The sequence below is a fragment of the Calidris pugnax genome, unplaced genomic scaffold, assembly GCF_001431845.1.
Source record: "Calidris pugnax isolate Ruff unplaced genomic scaffold, ASM143184v1 scaffold55, whole genome shotgun sequence".
Lineage (NCBI taxonomy): Eukaryota > Metazoa > Chordata > Aves > Charadriiformes > Scolopacidae > Calidris > Calidris pugnax.
This window is the reverse complement of record NW_015090832.1, coordinates 3,362,384-3,378,387: the sequence shown is the minus strand read 5'-3', so window position 1 is coordinate 3,378,387 and position 16,004 is coordinate 3,362,384. Positions and strand designations below refer to the sequence as shown.

The 16,004-nt window shown below is 54.3% G+C and overlaps 1 protein-coding gene across 1 annotated transcript; it reads left to right on the top strand.

Moving 5' to 3' along the window:
* The first annotated feature begins 161 nt into the window (after nucleotides 1-161).
* GSS (glutathione synthetase) lies at nucleotides 162-14,479 on the top strand. The gene is made up of 12 exons (XM_014941300.1): nucleotides 162-402; nucleotides 1,734-1,879; nucleotides 4,095-4,170; nucleotides 5,424-5,563; nucleotides 5,718-5,834; nucleotides 6,297-6,377; nucleotides 7,820-7,897; nucleotides 10,156-10,222; nucleotides 10,865-11,059; nucleotides 11,243-11,324; nucleotides 12,250-12,439; nucleotides 13,683-14,479. The coding sequence occupies exons 1-12, from the start codon at nucleotides 274-276 to the stop codon at nucleotides 13,804-13,806; spliced, it is 1,425 nt and encodes a 474-aa protein (XP_014796786.1). The 5' UTR covers nucleotides 162-273; the 3' UTR covers nucleotides 13,807-14,479.
* Nucleotides 14,480-16,004: the final 1,525 nt, after the last annotated feature.

The window sequence follows — 16,004 nt, the reverse complement described above, 5'->3', positions numbered from 1 at the left end:
GGGTCGGGGTCGGGGTCGGGGTCGGGGTCGGGGTCGGGGTCGGGGTCACGGTCACGCCGGGCCGAGCCCCGGCTGGTGAGGGGGTGTCGCCGCCCGGCACTGCGCAGGCCGGAGCCCTGCAGCGCCGCGGGGGTCCCGCACCGGCCTTCGTGAGGCGAGGCGCAGCCGGGTCCCGAGGCAGGGCCGGGCCCTGGCGCTGGGCCCAGCCCGGGCGGGAAGGGCCCTGAGGGCCAGGTGGTGGGTGACTTCTCCTTTGCCCCCACAGCGAGGGCCATGGCCGCGCCCTGGGAGGACGTCCTGCGGAAGGAGGCGGCCGTGCGGGAGGCGGCGCGGGTGGCCGTGGATGCGGCGCTGCTGGCGGGGGTGCTGATGCGGACCGAGGACCAGCCCAACGCCTCGGATGTAAGCGGCGGAGCCGGGTCACGGGACGCTCTCGCTGTTCGGTCCTGGCCGGGCTGTGAGTCAGCAAAGCGAGAGGAGAGCGGGAAAGAGCCGGCCGCCATCCTGGGGTCAAGGGACAAGCGCTTCGCCCTGAGCCCCCAAGCTGCCTCACAGCCGGCCCCAGGGGCTGTAACCTACCCCCCGTCCTGCTGATGGGCACATCGCCCCGAGAGACACCCCTGTGATACAGTTCCCCTTTCCCAAGGGGAGGGATATGGGAAATGGTCAGGAGCCCTGTGTGTGTGTATGTGGTGGGAGTTCATCCCTCTCCCAGCCTCTCACCACCCCCAAATGATCCTTTGAACCAGGGAAGTGTCCTGTCTGGAGGGGCCTCTGGTTTTGGCCTGCTCCCAGCTACAAGTCAGGATATACCCCGTACTAGGGGTGAGGTGACGGGGTCAGGAGTGGCCAACACGTGGGATTACTTCTTGTGAATCTCTGGAAGTTGGCTGGGGTGGGGGTGCTGAGGGTGGGGGGCAGTTGGCCTGTTGGAGGGGGATGCCACAAGGTGTCTCAGAGAAAGAACTGCTCCAGTGCAAGAAGGGTGGGACACCACGAGGGCTGCAGAGCCTGTGGGCAAGCAGGCAGCTGTGTTCAGAGCTGGCAGAGGAATGATGAGGAAGGTCTCCACTGTGGGAGCTGCACCATGATGTCAACCCCATCGTCAGGTCAGGGCTTCGAGGGAACCTCAAGGGTTGAGAGGAAGAGGGAACTTGGAAGGAGAGACCAAACGTACTGCCAGTGTCCCTTGGCTCGCGTAAAAGTCAAAGTGAATTGGGAACTTCTCTCTGATGTAAAATATTTTGGCTTTGAGGGTGGCTCTGTGTCTGAGCTGTGAGGTGAGCCAGGCGTCCGGAGTAACCCCTGGGACTCAGTGAGTAGGGATCAAAGGAAACAACTCTCAATGGCCAAAAGCTAGGACCAGCAAATTCACCTTTTCTCTGAAACTGAGGCATTTTGGAGATAGCACTCTCCAGTTAAGGTGGAAACAGCATCCTTCAGAGGGAAGCCCTCAGCCCAGCTGGAGCTTTGGAGCAGCTGCTCCTGCCTCTGCAGGACCCCACAGATGGCTCATAAAGCAAAGCCCTCAGAAGTCAGGGGTCAGCAGGCACGAGGCCGTGGGTCTGTCCAGGGTGCACCAAGGGGGCCTAGGGATGGCTTGAGCCTTCAGCCAAGCAGAGGAAGCACCTTTTTAGCCCCACTTAAAGTTCACTGTCCAGGGTGGGTTTCCAACCCTGTGGGCCCTTGTGTGTTGAGACCTGACTTCTCTGCTGCCACATTCTTGTTTGCAGGTGGTGAATTATGCTCCCTTCACGCTGCTCCCCTCTGCAGTACCAAGTGCCCTGTTTGAACAAGCGTATGCTGTTCAGCAAGATTTTAACCTGCTGGTGGATGCTATTAGCCAAAACAAAGAATTCCTGGAGCATACTCTGGCCAGGTAACTTTCTTTCATGTGGCATTTTAATGACGTGTTTTAAAAGTGAGCTATTTCTTACCCTTCGGGCGTTCTTACCTTCCATCTGCTCATCTCCCTCAAGCTGAGGCAGGCAATCCTGGCCTCTGCAGAAATTGTCTCCTTCGCTGCATTATCTGTCCTAAGACTAATTTCCCTCAAGTTTCTGTGTTTTGAGGTCTCCTTGGGCCTCAGAAGATGGGACGTCTGGCCAAGAGTTCACTCCCTGCAATCATCAGACTTTTTTTATCAGAGGTTGATGGTTGACTATATGACCTTAAGGTCCTTTCCAAACGATACAATTCTATGATTCCTTCAATTCTGTGATTCTATCATCTTCAGTTTTGCCAGTGTTTAAAGTTTGTGAATTCTTACTTGTGAGCTCGTTGGCCTCTAAACCTTAAATTCAAATTGTCGGAGGCTTTTTTGAGTCCTAGACTTAGTGGTCTGTTTTGGTCTCGTTTTGCATCTGCCTGTGGCTGTCCCAATAACCACCAGCCCTGCTGCCTGCCCGCAGTTCTGAAGAGAGGCTGTTTGTTCCTCCCCCCATGCCTACCTCTGATCAGTCACCCCCTGTCCCCTGCTTTCCCAGCCATGCCAGGAAGGTGACCTGGGTGACTGGTCGTCTCTGGCTCATGAGCTCTGCTGGATTTGATTGATTCTGTGATTCTATTGCCTTCTAGCCCTTTTCTTGTAATAATCACTGAAAGACAATTTCTTCTGCTCGAAGATATTTGTATTCCCGTCTCCTTTCCAAAAATTATTTAATTTGATTTCTCTAGAACATTTCTTCTAGAAAATCTTTACAGTTACTTAGGCAGTTTCATCATTTCATTGGGAAAATTCATAGTATTTTATTAATTACATTTTTCTTTTTTTTTTCCTAAAACAACCAGGTATCATGGTCTATTTCCTAAACACAGTGCTGGGTTTTTAAGATGGTCTGATATTTGAGGCCTTGCTTAAAATTTCAAGCTTTACTTTTTCATTCCTAGAATTTCTTCTTTTTTTTTTTTGAGGTTTTGGTTTTTTTTTTTTTAAATGATGGCAACCCCCCACCCCCATTCCTTCTTTTTGCCCCATGTTCCCATCAGCTGTACCTTTGTCATAGTCCTGTTTCCCACTGATCGCTTCCTGTGGGCAGTTTCATGCCTCTGAGTGGTCCCACCCAACCTAATTGCTCTGCTGGAGTTCATCAAGGTGTCACTAACGATGCAGAATCCTCAGCACATGGAGCGTGTGTTCCTTGGCACCATGAGCCCATCACAACCTGCCATGGGAGCGAGCCTGGGGGCCTGATGGTCCTCTCCTATCAAAGTTCTTCTGTGATTTACTGGTGGCTTTTGCCCTGTGCTGGAGCAACCACCCCTGACTCTGGCCCCTGTAATCTGTAGGGCTGATGCTTCCACAAAACCCATTGCCCTTCCTGCTGGCTGTTCTGTGCAGGTGCTGATGGCTCTCTGGCACTGGGACAGAGCAAAGGAAACTGTTCTCCATCCTTGTTCTTCTTTTGCTAAAGCTGGACCCCTCAGAGCTGATTCAATGCTTGTGCCTGTTCCAGAGCTGCCCGCAACCAGAGCTTGTGTGGGCACGTTGATACCTGTGGTTCAGGAACACGGCGCCTGGGGTTTGTGTGCCTTCACACAGTCTCAGGGCATCTCCTTGGAGGTGCTGCTCACAATCGGCTCAGGAATTTGGGACGCTGAAGAAAAGCCAGACCTACTCTAGCAGGGCCACTGAAGCACTTGGCACCACACCGCACAGGATTTGGAGCCCCACAGGACAGGGGGAATTTGATGAAGCTCCTTGAAGCTTCTTCTCTGAACTGTGTGTGCAGGCACAAAGAGACTTCTGATTTTTGTCCTGAACCTGCAGAATTCTGCTACATTTCTTTGCTTTTGCTGGTCCTCTCTCTCTGCCCTGCAAATGAAAGTCACCTCTGCGCAGCGGTGCTTTTTGTAGAGCAGCTGTGCTGAGCAAACTGGATTTGTGCTACAGTTATGCACTGTGGCCCTTGCTAAGGAGTGTGTTCGTGGTGAGATGCTTACCAGCACTGGTCTTAACTTGGTCTAGCCACAGCCTGGCTGTTTGTGCAGGAGAATGTCCCTGGCGAGGTTTTTTTTCTTTCTGGAGAGGAATTAATTTTCTTGTTCTCCTGTGACAGTGTAAGGGGGTTGATCTGCTCTGTCTTTCTCTCTAGCACCATCAAGGTAGATGACTTCACAGCTCGGCTCTTCAGAATCCACGTGCAAGTTTTGGAGGAAGGCTTGGCTCAGGTACCTTGGCAGGAGACCCCAGGGCTCAGCAGCTTCCTCCCTTCCCGGTGGGGTGGGGTTGCCTGGGCTCTGTCTGTGAGCTCGCTTGCTGCTCTGGGCTTTCAACTGTCCCAAAGTCAGGCCGATTGCTCCCTATGCTACAATGTCTTGGTTACAGCTCAGGACCTTGCCCTGTTTGATGGCCATGTCCTTTAGTTAGTGCTGCTGGCATAGTCAAGCCTTAACTGGGAGGGTTTAATATGGTTTGTCTTTGCCCTCTGGGAGCCCCGGGAGAGGGCAAGCCATGGCAGGACCTGTGCTCCACAGGCTGTACCTGCAGAAGTTCCTTTGCTCTCACGAGTGTTGCTGACTCCTCTGGAGTATTGAGGAGGGGCTGTGGGCCCTCAGCAAGGGCCACAGCACCCACAGACATGTCTTGCAGAGGTTTTTATCAAAATGAAGGTGATGGGATTTGCAAGGGATTTGCAATTAAAGGCAACGGGAGAGCCCTGCTGGGGGCAGAGTGGCTGGAGAGCTGCCTGGCAGAAAAGGACCTGGGGGTGTTGGTCGACAGTCGGCTGAACAGGAGCCAGCAGTGTGCCCAGGTGGCCAAGAAGGCCACCGGCATCCTGGCCTGTATCAGGAACAGCGTGGTGAGTAGGGCCCGAGAGGTGATTGTCCCCCTGTACTGGGCACTGGTGAGGCCTCACCTTGAGTACTGTGTCCAGTTTTGGGCCCCCTACCATAAAAAAGACATTGAGGTGCTGGAGCGGGTCCAGAGAAGGGCAACAAAGATGGTGAGGGGTCTGGAGAATAAGTCTTATGAGGAGAGGCTGAGGGAACTGGGGTTATTCAGCCTGGAGAAGAGGAGGCTGAGGGGAGACCTTATTGCTCTCTACAGCTCCCTGAAAGGAGGGTGTAGAGAGGTGGGGGTCGGTCTCTTCTCTCAAGTCACAGGCAACAGGACGAGAGGAAATGGCCTCAAGTTGTGCCAGGGGAGGTTCAGGCTGGAGATTAGGAAAAATTTTTTCACCGAAAGGGTTCTCAGCCATTGGAATGGGCTGCCCAGGGAGGGGGTTGAGGCCCCATCCCTGGAGGTGTTCAAAAGCCGGGTTGATGTAGTGCTGGGAGGTCTGGTTTAGTGATGATGCTCCTTGTTTGTTGTGTGGGTGTCTATTTTTGTCAGTTAGGCTGACGGTTGGACAAGATGATCTTTAAGGTCCCTTCCAACCTAGAAGATTCTGTGAACCCGCTTCACCTCCCCTCTGTTTCAGTCTGTGTTTTTAGGCATAAACCGCTCTGATTACATGTTTGACTGCGGGGTGGACGGGACACCAGCTTTGAAGCAGATAGAAATAAACACCATTGCTGCCAGCTTCGGAGGCCTCACCTCCCGCACTGCCGCCGTCCACGGGTAAGGGAGCATCTCTGGCCCCTGCTGCCAGGTGCTGCAGCAGCTGTACTGTGTGGCCTTGCCTTTGTGTGCTCCCCAAACTCCTGCTCCCTAGCTCTGGTGGGAGGCTGCCCTGGCATTTACAGCTTTTGGGGTTTTTTTTTCTGTTCCCCAGGCAGGTGTTGAAAGTGCTGGGGAAGTCTGAGGAGGCGACGCGCCTGTTGCCCAACAACCCAGCGAAAGGGCTTGCCTTGGGTATTGCAAAAGCCTGGGAGCTCTACGGTTCACCAGGGTAAGGAGAAAGGAGGTGCTAGAGGCTGCTTTGTCTTGTCTCCCTTGGGGATCCAGATTTTTTATTTTGAAACTGGACTTTCTGAAAGATGCCTCTTTGCTGGACAAACTGCTCTCCAAGAGCTAGGAAGAGCAATGTGGTTGTCTTAGTGTGCAAGGCTGCTGTGTCCTAAAGGCAGAGAGGTGCCCAGGGACCCTGGAGGAGGAGTTGTGTGGTTCAACAGCCCTGCACAGAGCTCACTTTTCCTCCTGCCTCTTCCTTCTTTATGCTTGTGCCCTGCACTGGTTTAGTAATGACACAGTATTGGTCCTGCTCTCTATTTGCAGACTGATCCTTAGAAATGCTGGAAAAAAACAAGCAGGAACAGTGCAGGAAGCCTGAATCATGGAGATCAAAAGCTGGTGATCCTGGGTGCCTGTAGAGTGTTTCTGGGCTTAATGATGTCCTTGGTATCTCTTCCAGTGCTGTGGTGATGTTTCTGGTGGAGGAAGTCCAAAGGAACATTTTTGATCAGCGATGTGTAGAAAATGAGCTTTGGAACAGGTAAAGTTTGACTTTTCCTGGGATGGGAGAGGGAGGAGACGCTACAGTTTTGGAAGAGGGAAGCAGAATGAAGTGCTGCTGGGTCATGGTGTTTCCCTCAAGGCAGCTTGTGGGGTGTCTCCGGGCTCCCCAGCAGGCATGGCGCTGGGGGGGGATGTATAGGAGCAGGTCATGGAAAGATGGGGTTGTGCAGAATCTTTGCTTTTTACTTTGTCACCTACTCAAGGATAAAGTCCAAACACTTCATCGTTTCTGGGACTGTGAGAGGGCATGTCTTGGTATGTAACAGGGCAGCCTTTATCTTGGACTTATCTCTGTGGACTGTTTCGCAGCTGTCTTCAGCGTTCCTTTGGTGGCCTCCTGCCTAGCCTCACGCCCACCTTTGTCTTCACACCAGTCTCCCAAAGCCTCTCACCAGCTCTTTGCTGGAAATACCAACAACCATCAAAGCCTCTGGCCTCCAGGGCTGATTCCTTGCTGGTTTTGTGGGTGTGTAGTCCTCAGTAGCGTTGCTGTGGGTCAAGTGTCTTAGATGAGACAATAAGGACCGGAATGGGGTTAATGAGGGTCCTGCTCACAGAATCACAGAATGCTATGGGGTTGGAAGGGACCTCTGGAGATCATCCAGTCCAACCCCCTGCCAGAGCAGGTCCACCCAGAGCAGGATGCACAGGAACGTGTCCAGGTGGGGCTTGAATGTCTCCAGAGAAGGAGACTCCACCACCTCCCTGGGCAGCCTCTTCCAGGGCTCTGCCACCCTCACAGGAAAGAAGTTCCTCCCCATGTTTAGATGGAACTTCCTATGTTCAAGTTTGTGCCCGTTCCCTCTTGTCCTGACACTCACTCTCTAACTCCTCGCTCTCTGACTGGGGTGGTATTTCATAAGAGCTTAATACTATTGTGAAAGATGTGGGCAAAGCAAGCAACGGGGCAGCAGAGTAAAGGACTGGGGAGAAGGAGGTGTTTTGATAAGGTCCTGTGCTGGAGCTGTGGGGAGCATGTGGCATCTCCTCTTCAGATCAGCAAGTCCACACTGCCGCTGTGTGGAGGAAAGACTATAAAGCATGAAGGAGGTAAAACATGCAGGAAGTTGCTCTACTGCTCTTGGCTCTGAAGCCAGCAGTGGGTGAATCTGTTGTTCGGGGATAAAAAACACTAAATACTGACTTTTTATGGAAACGTTTCAGGAGGTGAAGGGTGAGTATGGAGAAATCCAGGATGTTTAAGCCTGTGTTCTGCTCTGGACAGTGAAACATAGGACAGGTACCAAAACCAGGGACTGTTTTAGCCTGTAGGCTTCCTCTGGCTGCGTAGTACAAAGCCTGAGGTTATTTGTGGAGGAGTCTTCAGATCCTCCTTGCTGGAGCCACTGGTTCCACCAGTGATTTCTAGCTCAAGTAACTATGCCCAGCCTGATGACTCTCCCACTCCTCTCTTAACAGGAACATTCGGGTCATCAGGAGGCGATTCAGAGATGTGTTTGAAAAGGGCTCTCTGGATGATGCCAGAAGGCTGTATGTGTGAGTATGAGCCAAGGTGCGCGTTCCTGGCTGTGCGTTGGGCACACAGGGCTGTAAATGGGAATTTTCAACCAAAGCTGGTGGTATGTTTTGAGTGTAAATAGTGACTTTCAGAGAAAGCAGTTCTCTCCCGTGCTCCAGGCGGCTGCTTCTGCATCCCCTTAGAGCTGAAACGATTTTATTTTCCCAGTGGTGAGATTTTTGCATACACACATCAATCCCTTCCAGCTGGAAACATCATTTCCCTCCTTCAAGCCGCAGCCTTGTGACCTCTGCGGGATCTTTACTTCCTCCACATACATCTGCTATGAACAAGTCACAGCTATTTCAGGGGCTTCCACGGAGACATTTCCTGTTTACCCTTCCTGTGGTGCTCTGCCAGTGGGAGCTGGGCTTGGTTGTTAGGGCTAGAGGAGGTGGTGTTACGTGTCCTCTTGGTTTTGGACACACTCAGCGTCTTGCCTGCTCCCTGTGGATCACAGAATCCCAGAATCTTCTAGGTTGGAAGGGACCTTAAAGATCATCTTGTCCAACCGTCAACCTGACTGACAAAAATAGACACCCACACAACAAACAAGGAGCATCATCACTAAACCAGACCTCCCAGCACTACATCAACCCGTCTTTTGAACACCTCCAGGGATGGGGCCTCAACCACCTCCCTGGGCAGCCCATCCCAATGGCTGATAACCCTTTCAGTGAAAAAATTTTTCCTAATCTCCAGCCTGAACCTCCCCTGGCGCAACTTGAGGCCATTTCCTCTCGTCCTGTCGCCTGTGACTTGGGAGAAGAGACCGACCCCCATCTCTCTACACCCTCCTTTCAGGGAGTTGTAGAGAGCAATAAGGTCTCTCCTCAGCCTCCTCTTCTCCAGGCTGAACACCCCCAGCTCCCTCAGCCTCTCCTCATAAGACTTATTCTCCAGACCCCTCACCAGCTTTGTCGCCCTTCTCTGGACCCACTCCAGCACCTCAATGTCTTTTTTTATGGTAGGGGGCCCAAACTGGACACAGTACAGTGGAGGTCAGGACAGGCGGGTCTCAGGCTCCAAGTGCTGGCAGTTGGTCCCAAGTGTGACGTTTGTCCCATTACCATGGTGATGTGCTTGGAGCCATACAAGCCTAAAGGAAGATACGGTTTCACACCAATGTTTTTTCTGTAGTTAGGCTAATTTTTCCATGGTTTGACCTTTGGTGCCTCTGCTGTGTCTAATTAATGAATACTTTTGTCATCGCCAGGCAGTTAAGGGGAAAGTGTATCCACTGTACTTCCTCCAGAGCATCCTCTCCTCTGACTGATGAATCCCTTTACACTTTCACTGCTTGGCTGCCAGCAGTTTCTGTGCTGCTTTTCCTCAACACAGCACAGTTTGTGTGGCCAAAGCTTGGGTGTGTGGCGCTGTGTGCAGGCTGACAGCCCTGCCCTGGCAGGATGGTTTGGTGCCTGGGCGGGTTGTTGAGTTGCTGTCCTGCCTTAAATGACCACTGGAGAAGGTCCCTGTTCCCTCCCAGCTTCAAGAATCATAGAATTGTCCAAGTTGGACGGGACTTTTCAGATCATCGACCCAACACTGCCACAAACCATCACTAACCCATGTCCCTCAGCACCACTTCTGCCCGGCTTTTAAATACCTCCAGGGATGGTGCCTCCACCACTGCCCTGGGCAGCCCATTCCAATGCTTGACAACCCTTTCAGTGAAGAAATTTTTCCTAATGTCCATCCTAAACCTCCCCTGGCACAACTTGAGGCCATTTCCTCTTGTCCCATCACCTGTTTCTTGGGAGAAGAGACCGACCCCCCCCTGGCTACCCCCTCCTTTCAGGGAGCTGTAGAGAGCGAGAAGGTCTCCCCTCAGCCTCCTCTTCTCCAGGCTGAACCCCCCCAGCTCCCTCAGCTGCTCCTCACAAGACTTGTGCTCCAGACCCCTCACCACTCCACTGCCTTTCTCCCATAGGTTCTTGCCTCCCTGCTGGGCTGGGTGCCTGAATTATTGCGATTTTGGTTAGTCAGGGCAGAGGCTGCATGTCAGCTCCGTGTCCCAGGACAGGAGAAGCCAGCTGGGACTCAGAGGAGAGGAGCCAGGGCTTCCAGCCCTCCCCTTCTCTGGCAGAGGCAGCCAGGAGCAGCCGAGGAGGCCAAGGAGAAGGGGCAAACGCTGCGACACATTCCCTGCCTGACCCCATTGCAGCCCCTCTGGTGTGGGGGGTTTGAGCAGAGGCTGGCCTGGTTCTCTGAGTGCTTCTGGTTTCTGTTCCAGGGACGGGCAGGAGGTAGCAGTGGTGTACTACAGAGAGGGCTACGTGCCAAAGAACTATGACCAGCAGGTCAGTACTGGCCCCTCTGCCCACGCTGCGGCCTTTGAAATGCCCCGTGATCCCAGGGGTGTCTGTCCTGTCCCGGGTGGAGTTAGTCCTGTGTGTGGGATAGGCTGGGATAGGCCTCCCTCACTGGGAGGCTGTGACTGCAGCACGTGTGGGTGTCCCTGGTGCACACACAGTGAGGAAAACGAGTGACTTTCTTCTCTAATAACCACTCGTGGTGACGTCTTACTGCAGCATCGAACTGCTTCTGTAAAATATGGGTTAAGGCAGGTATTAGCACCTGCTTAAAGGGTTTAGACTTGATCTGCAGATGGCTTTCTGTCCTCTGCTGGTGCTCTTAGGCTGCGGGTGATGATAATGCAGGCAGATGCTGCTGTTGTCTGGAGGTGGCAGCACGGGACAAGCTGGGGAGGTGCAGGCCGAGGCTGTGGACGAACCTGCCTTTGCTGTTTCCAGAAGCGGTGGAAAATTCATGTATGCACCCCTGCTTGTCTCCGGAGTGCTGTTCCCATCCCCCCCACCCCAGCCAGGCAGGGGTGGGAGGAGGCACATCATATGAAGAGAAAAGGGTGGAGAAAACATATTATATTTTGTTAATTATTTTTTTTTTTTGCTGACGGAACGGTTGCTCTCTTTCTGTCTCAGAACTGGGAGGCGCGGTTGTTGCTGGAGAGGTCGAGGGCAGTGAAGTGCCCTGACATTGCCACCCAACTGGCAGGCACCAAGAAGGTCCAACAGGAGCTGAGCCGGCCGGGGACGCTGGAGAGGCTGCTGCCCGGCCGCCCCGAGGCCGTGGCTCGGATCCGAGCAACGTTTGCTGGGCTCTATTCCCTGGACATGGTGAGCGTGAGCAGGGCCAGAGCAGGAAGGAACGTGCAGACGTGTGCTCGGCCTGTGTGATGTTTCTCTTTTGTTAAGAAGAAGACAAGGCTTTGTTGTGGTCCCTGTGGGACCCTGTTGGTTGATCCTGCTCAGCCCCTGCTCCTCCCTGATGCTTTGCTGTTGCAAATCCTTTCCTGCCAGGGTGAAGAGGGAGACAAGATTGCTGCCATGGCTATCGCTGACCCTGACCGGTTTGTGCTGAAGCCCCAGCGTGAAGGTGGAGGTAGGAGCCAGCAGGAGTAGGGGAGTCATCGTGCCTCTGTACTGGGCACTGGTGAGGCCTCACCTCGAGTGCTGTGTTCAGTTTTGGGCCCCTCACTACAGGAAAGACATTGAAGTGCTGTAGTTTGGAGAAGAGGAGGCTGAGGGGAGACCTCATTGCCCTCTACAACTACCTGAAAGGAGGGTGTAGAGAGGCAGGTGTTGGCCTCTTCTCCCAAAGGACGAACGACAAGACCAGAGGAAATGGTCTGAAGTTGGGGCAGGGGAGATTTAGATTAGATATTAGAAAGAACTACTTTCCTGAGAGAGTGGTCAGGCCCTGGAACAGCCTGCCCAGGGAGGTGGTGGAGTCACCATCCCTGGAGGTATTTAAGAAACGTATAGACATGGCTCTTCAGGGCATGCTCTAGTGCCCGAGGTTATTGGTTTATGGTGAGGTGTTGAGTGTGGGGTTTAGTTGGTGGGTGCGGTGTTTTTGGTGGGCGTTGGTGTGGTGTGTGTTTTTTTTTGTTTGGTTGGTTGGTTTTTTTTGTGGTTGGACTCGATGATCTCAGAGGTCCCTTCCAACCACTAAGATTCTGTGATTCTGTGAGCTGGAGCGGGTCCATGTGGGTTCTCATTGCAGTTCATGCTGTATCCAAGAGAGGCAGTGGCTCTGTGCTGGCTCTTAGTCCTCTGCTGAGGGCTAAAAGGTGGGATGGGGTGGCTTGTAGCTACTTGTAGCCATGGGGACTAATCATGGCAGCAGGGTGGTGCTACTCCTTGAGGAGGTCCCCAGGCCCCAGAGCTGGGGTGTGGGGAGCCCAGACAGCATGTGCAGAGGCAAAGGCTGGGGCTGTTGGGGCCACCAGGGCCAGTTGCAGAGCTGGGACTAGTGGCTTCTGCTGTGCTGTGAAGTGCTTGACTTGCTGGTTTTTTTTTGTCAGGGAACAACCTCTATGGTGAAGAGCTCAAGCAGGTTCTGGAGAAGATCAGAGACAGCCCTGAGAGAACCTCCTACATCTTGATGGATAAGATCAAACCACAGCCAGCAATGAATTACTTGCTGAGGGCCCACAGTCCCCTCCAAGTGTCCGAGTGCATCTCGGAGCTCGGGATTTTTGGTGTCTACGTCAGGTGAGAAACACGTTCGTGTTACGGGGTGGTTCCTGGCACTTGGGTTGGGTGCGTTGGCTGAAGCAGCATCAGGGCAGATACCTCTGGAGAGGTGGAGGTGACCCTTCAGTCTCTGCCCCTGTCAGCAGCTCTGGGTGCTGTGTCCAGGCACTGAACTGCTGCTCTGTACCTGCTGCCAAACGGGTTGTTGGAAAAGGGCAGGGCTGGTGCTGGTGATCACTGGTGTAACAGCCACATGGAACTGGTGCATCCCAGCCCTGATTTCTGGGAGCCCTGCTGGGTTCTGGATGCAGCCACATACATACTCTTCTGAACCCCTGGCCATCTCAGGAATAGCTGAAGGCTTAACGCAGTCGTGTTCAACCCTAAATACCTGCTGCTTTGTTTAAAACCCTCATAGGCCCCAAAAAATGTTGCCAGAGCTTATAAATTAAAATCCTTCTCATACAATTTTAGAAACCAGTGTTCCCTGGCAGCGTTCAGAACTGCCTGGGTGTGGAGCAGTCGGACCAAAATGGCCTGGCTGGGAAAGGCCACTGTTGCTGGTGGCACAGAACAGGGACTTCTTCATTAGCCCTGGGGCTTACAGGCGCCGGTCACTTAGAATCATAGAATTGCCCAGGCCGGAAGGGACCTCCAAAGGCCATCTAGTCCGACCCCCCCGCAGTCAGCAGGGACACCCCCAACTAGACCAGGTTGCCCAGGGCCTCATCGAGCCTCTCCTTGAATATCTCCAGGGAAGGGGCCTCAACCACCTCCCTGGGCAACCTGTTCCAGTGCTCCACCACCCTCACAGTGAAGAACCCTCTCCTCATCTCCAGTCTAAATCTGTTCCCCTCCAGCTTGAAGCCATTGCCCCTCGTCCTGTCACTGCAGGCCTTTCTAAACAGGCTCTCCCCAGCCTTCCTGTAGGCTCCCTTCAGGTACTGGAAGGCTGCTATTAGGTCTCCCCGGAGCCTCCTCTTCTCCAGGCTGAACAACCCCAGCTCCCTCAGCCTGTCCTCGGAGCAGAGGTGCTCCATCCCCCTGATCATCCTTGTGGCCCTCCTCTGGACCCTCTCCATCAGGTCCATGTCCTTCTTATATTGAGGGCTCCAGACCTGCACACAATACTCCAGGTGAGGTCTCACCAGAGCAGAGTAAAGTGCTCTGTGCTGTGGTGTGGGTCGTGAATCCAGTTGTCCAAGGTGACATTCCCTGAGCTTCCTGGCCTGCAGCTGCTGAGGTGCCCTTTTCTTTGCAGACGGGGCAAGGAGCTGGTGCTGAACGAGGCTGCGGGCCACCTCCTGCGGACAAAGGCCACGGAGCACGCGGACGGCGGGGTGGCGGCCGGGGTGGCGGTGCTGGACACCCCTTTCTTGGTGTGAGGAGACGATGCCTCGTCCCACCCGAAGAGCTGATCTGCTGCGGGGATGTTCTCCTTGGGGTGCGCTTACCACGGGCTGCGGCGCTGGGGAGCGGGAGGAAGGGCTGCGTGGACACAACTGCCCCCACAGCCCCTTGCCCTGGTCCCGGTTTCATGCTCCTCGATGCTGCTGTTATTTCCAGAGCTGCAGAAACACAAAGCCCCGGGGGACTGGGAGGAGAAAGGGGGATGTGGGATTTGTGGCCCGGTGCTTTCCAGAGTGACAGAGGGGAGCCCAGCTCTGCTTGCCCGTGGCCCCTCCAGCCCTCCTTCAGGTGCTGCTGCCCTCATTTCTACTTTTCCCCGTGCCTGAGGATCCTCAGGGTTCCTGCACAAGGGGCAGCAGCCCTGGTATAATTCACCCAAGGGCTTCTTGCTTCTGCTTTGCCCAAATCCTGGGGTTTTTTTGATTGGGAACTCATCTCAAACAGTGCCTCTGCACTATGCAAGGCAGGCACCAGCACAGAATGCATCTGGCAGGCCCTGCCCTCCCTGTGGGACACTGCCTCTGCTCCTGTCACCTTGTCCAGCAGCTCCCCACGGGCTGCCATGAGAAGCCATCAATGATGGTGGCAGATCCCAGTGCGATGCTGAACTGGAGCTTTGTGTCACAGCCAACGTGGCCACAAACCCTGAATCCCCAAGGGCTTGTACCAGTGCATCCCCCTGCACCCACTGAGCATCTCCTGCTGCTCGGGCAGCCCAAGAGCGGTGCTGGGGAGCCCTGACCTTGGTAATGGTCCTGCCTGCAGAAACACAAAGCCCCGGGGGACTGGGAGGAGAAAGGGGGATGTGGGATTTGTGGCCCGGTGCTTTCCAGAGTGACAGAGGGGAGCCCAGCTCTGCTTGCCCGTGGCCCCTCCAGCCCTCCTTCAGGTGCTGCTGCCCTCATTTCTATTTTTCCCCGTGCCTGAGGATCCTCAGGGTTCCTGCACAAGGGGCAGCAGCCCTGGTATAATTCACCCAAGGGCTTCTTGCTTCTGCTTTGCCCAAATCCTGGGGTTTTTTTGATTGGGAACTCATCTCAAACAGTGCCTCTTCTGCACTATGCAAGGCAGGCACCAGCACAGAAAGCATCTGTCAGGGGACACTGCCTCTGCTCCTGTCACCTTGTCCAGCAGATCCCCACGGGCTGCCATGAGAAGCCATCAATGATGGTGGCAGATCCCAGCGCGATGCTGAATGGGAGCTTTGTGTCACAGCCAACGTGGCCACAAACCCTGAATCCCCCAAGGGCTTGTACCAGTGCATCCCACTGCACCCACTGAGCATCTCCTGCTGCTCTGCTCCTTGGGGAGCCCTGACCTTGGTAATGGTCCTGCTGGGACATGGGGTGGCCTGAGACTGGGCCTGGTGTGGCAGGGAAGGGACAGAACTGCAGTTGCTGAGGGCTTTAATCTGGGACCAGCACCAGCAGGAGGGGAGAGACATCTCCCTCCAGGCTTCATGACTCGGTGGGAACAAGGCAGTGGTGGAGGGACTCCATCCCTCTTCCTCCAGCCCCTCTTCCTCCTCAGCCCCAGCAGTTCAAGGCAAAAGGAGAAGATGCCCCTTTCTGGCAGTGCCCGGGTAAAGAGCCCAGGCAGCCTCAGCTCTGTTTTTTTCGGTGATGCCGGAGAGAAACCATGTAAAGCCAATTATTTCTGAAGAATGAATGTGCTGATTGCTGTGCCTGCACCCTGCTGGGCTCACTGCCCCTGGGTGCTCCAATCACCCATCTTTCACCCTGCAAAGAGCTCACTTCTGTGAGTGTGACCGATTCCGGGATTCCTGGGTGGTTTTTTTGTTGCAGGGGGGCGGGGGGGGAGTTGATTACCCTCAGCCAGAAATTAAAACGGATATGCAAATCTGAATGCTGGTCTCGTGCCAGGTTTGTCTGAGAGGAGAGGTGGAGGGAGGGGGTGCCTCCTCCCTGGGCAGGGCCCTTTCATGTCCCTTCACACTGGGGCCAGCTGAAGCCAGCGCAGCAGGTTCTGCTCTGGCTGCTGTAAGGCCACACAGCTCCCTGGTGGAGAAGTAGCCTGGGACCCAGCTCTGCGGCTGGATGGAGATGCTGGGGTGAGGGGTGCTGGGTACGACCCTCTCCAGGAGAAAGCACCATGAGCAGCAAGAGCACAGGGTTCCCTGGAGCTGTGAGGAGCAGGACAGCACTGTAGCATC

Coding starts and splice junctions, on each gene's coding strand:
- GSS (XM_014941300.1), top strand. CDS start 274: ATGGCCGCGCCCTGGGAGGACGTCCTGCGGAAGGAGGCGGCCGTGCGG. Junction 7,898..10,155: donor GATGCCAGAAGGCTGTATGT/GTGAGTATGAGC, acceptor TTTCTGTTCCAG/GGACGGGCAGGAGGTAGCAG. Junction 11,060..11,242: donor GGCTCTATTCCCTGGACATG/GTGAGCGTGAGC, acceptor CTTTCCTGCCAG/GGTGAAGAGGGAGACAAGAT.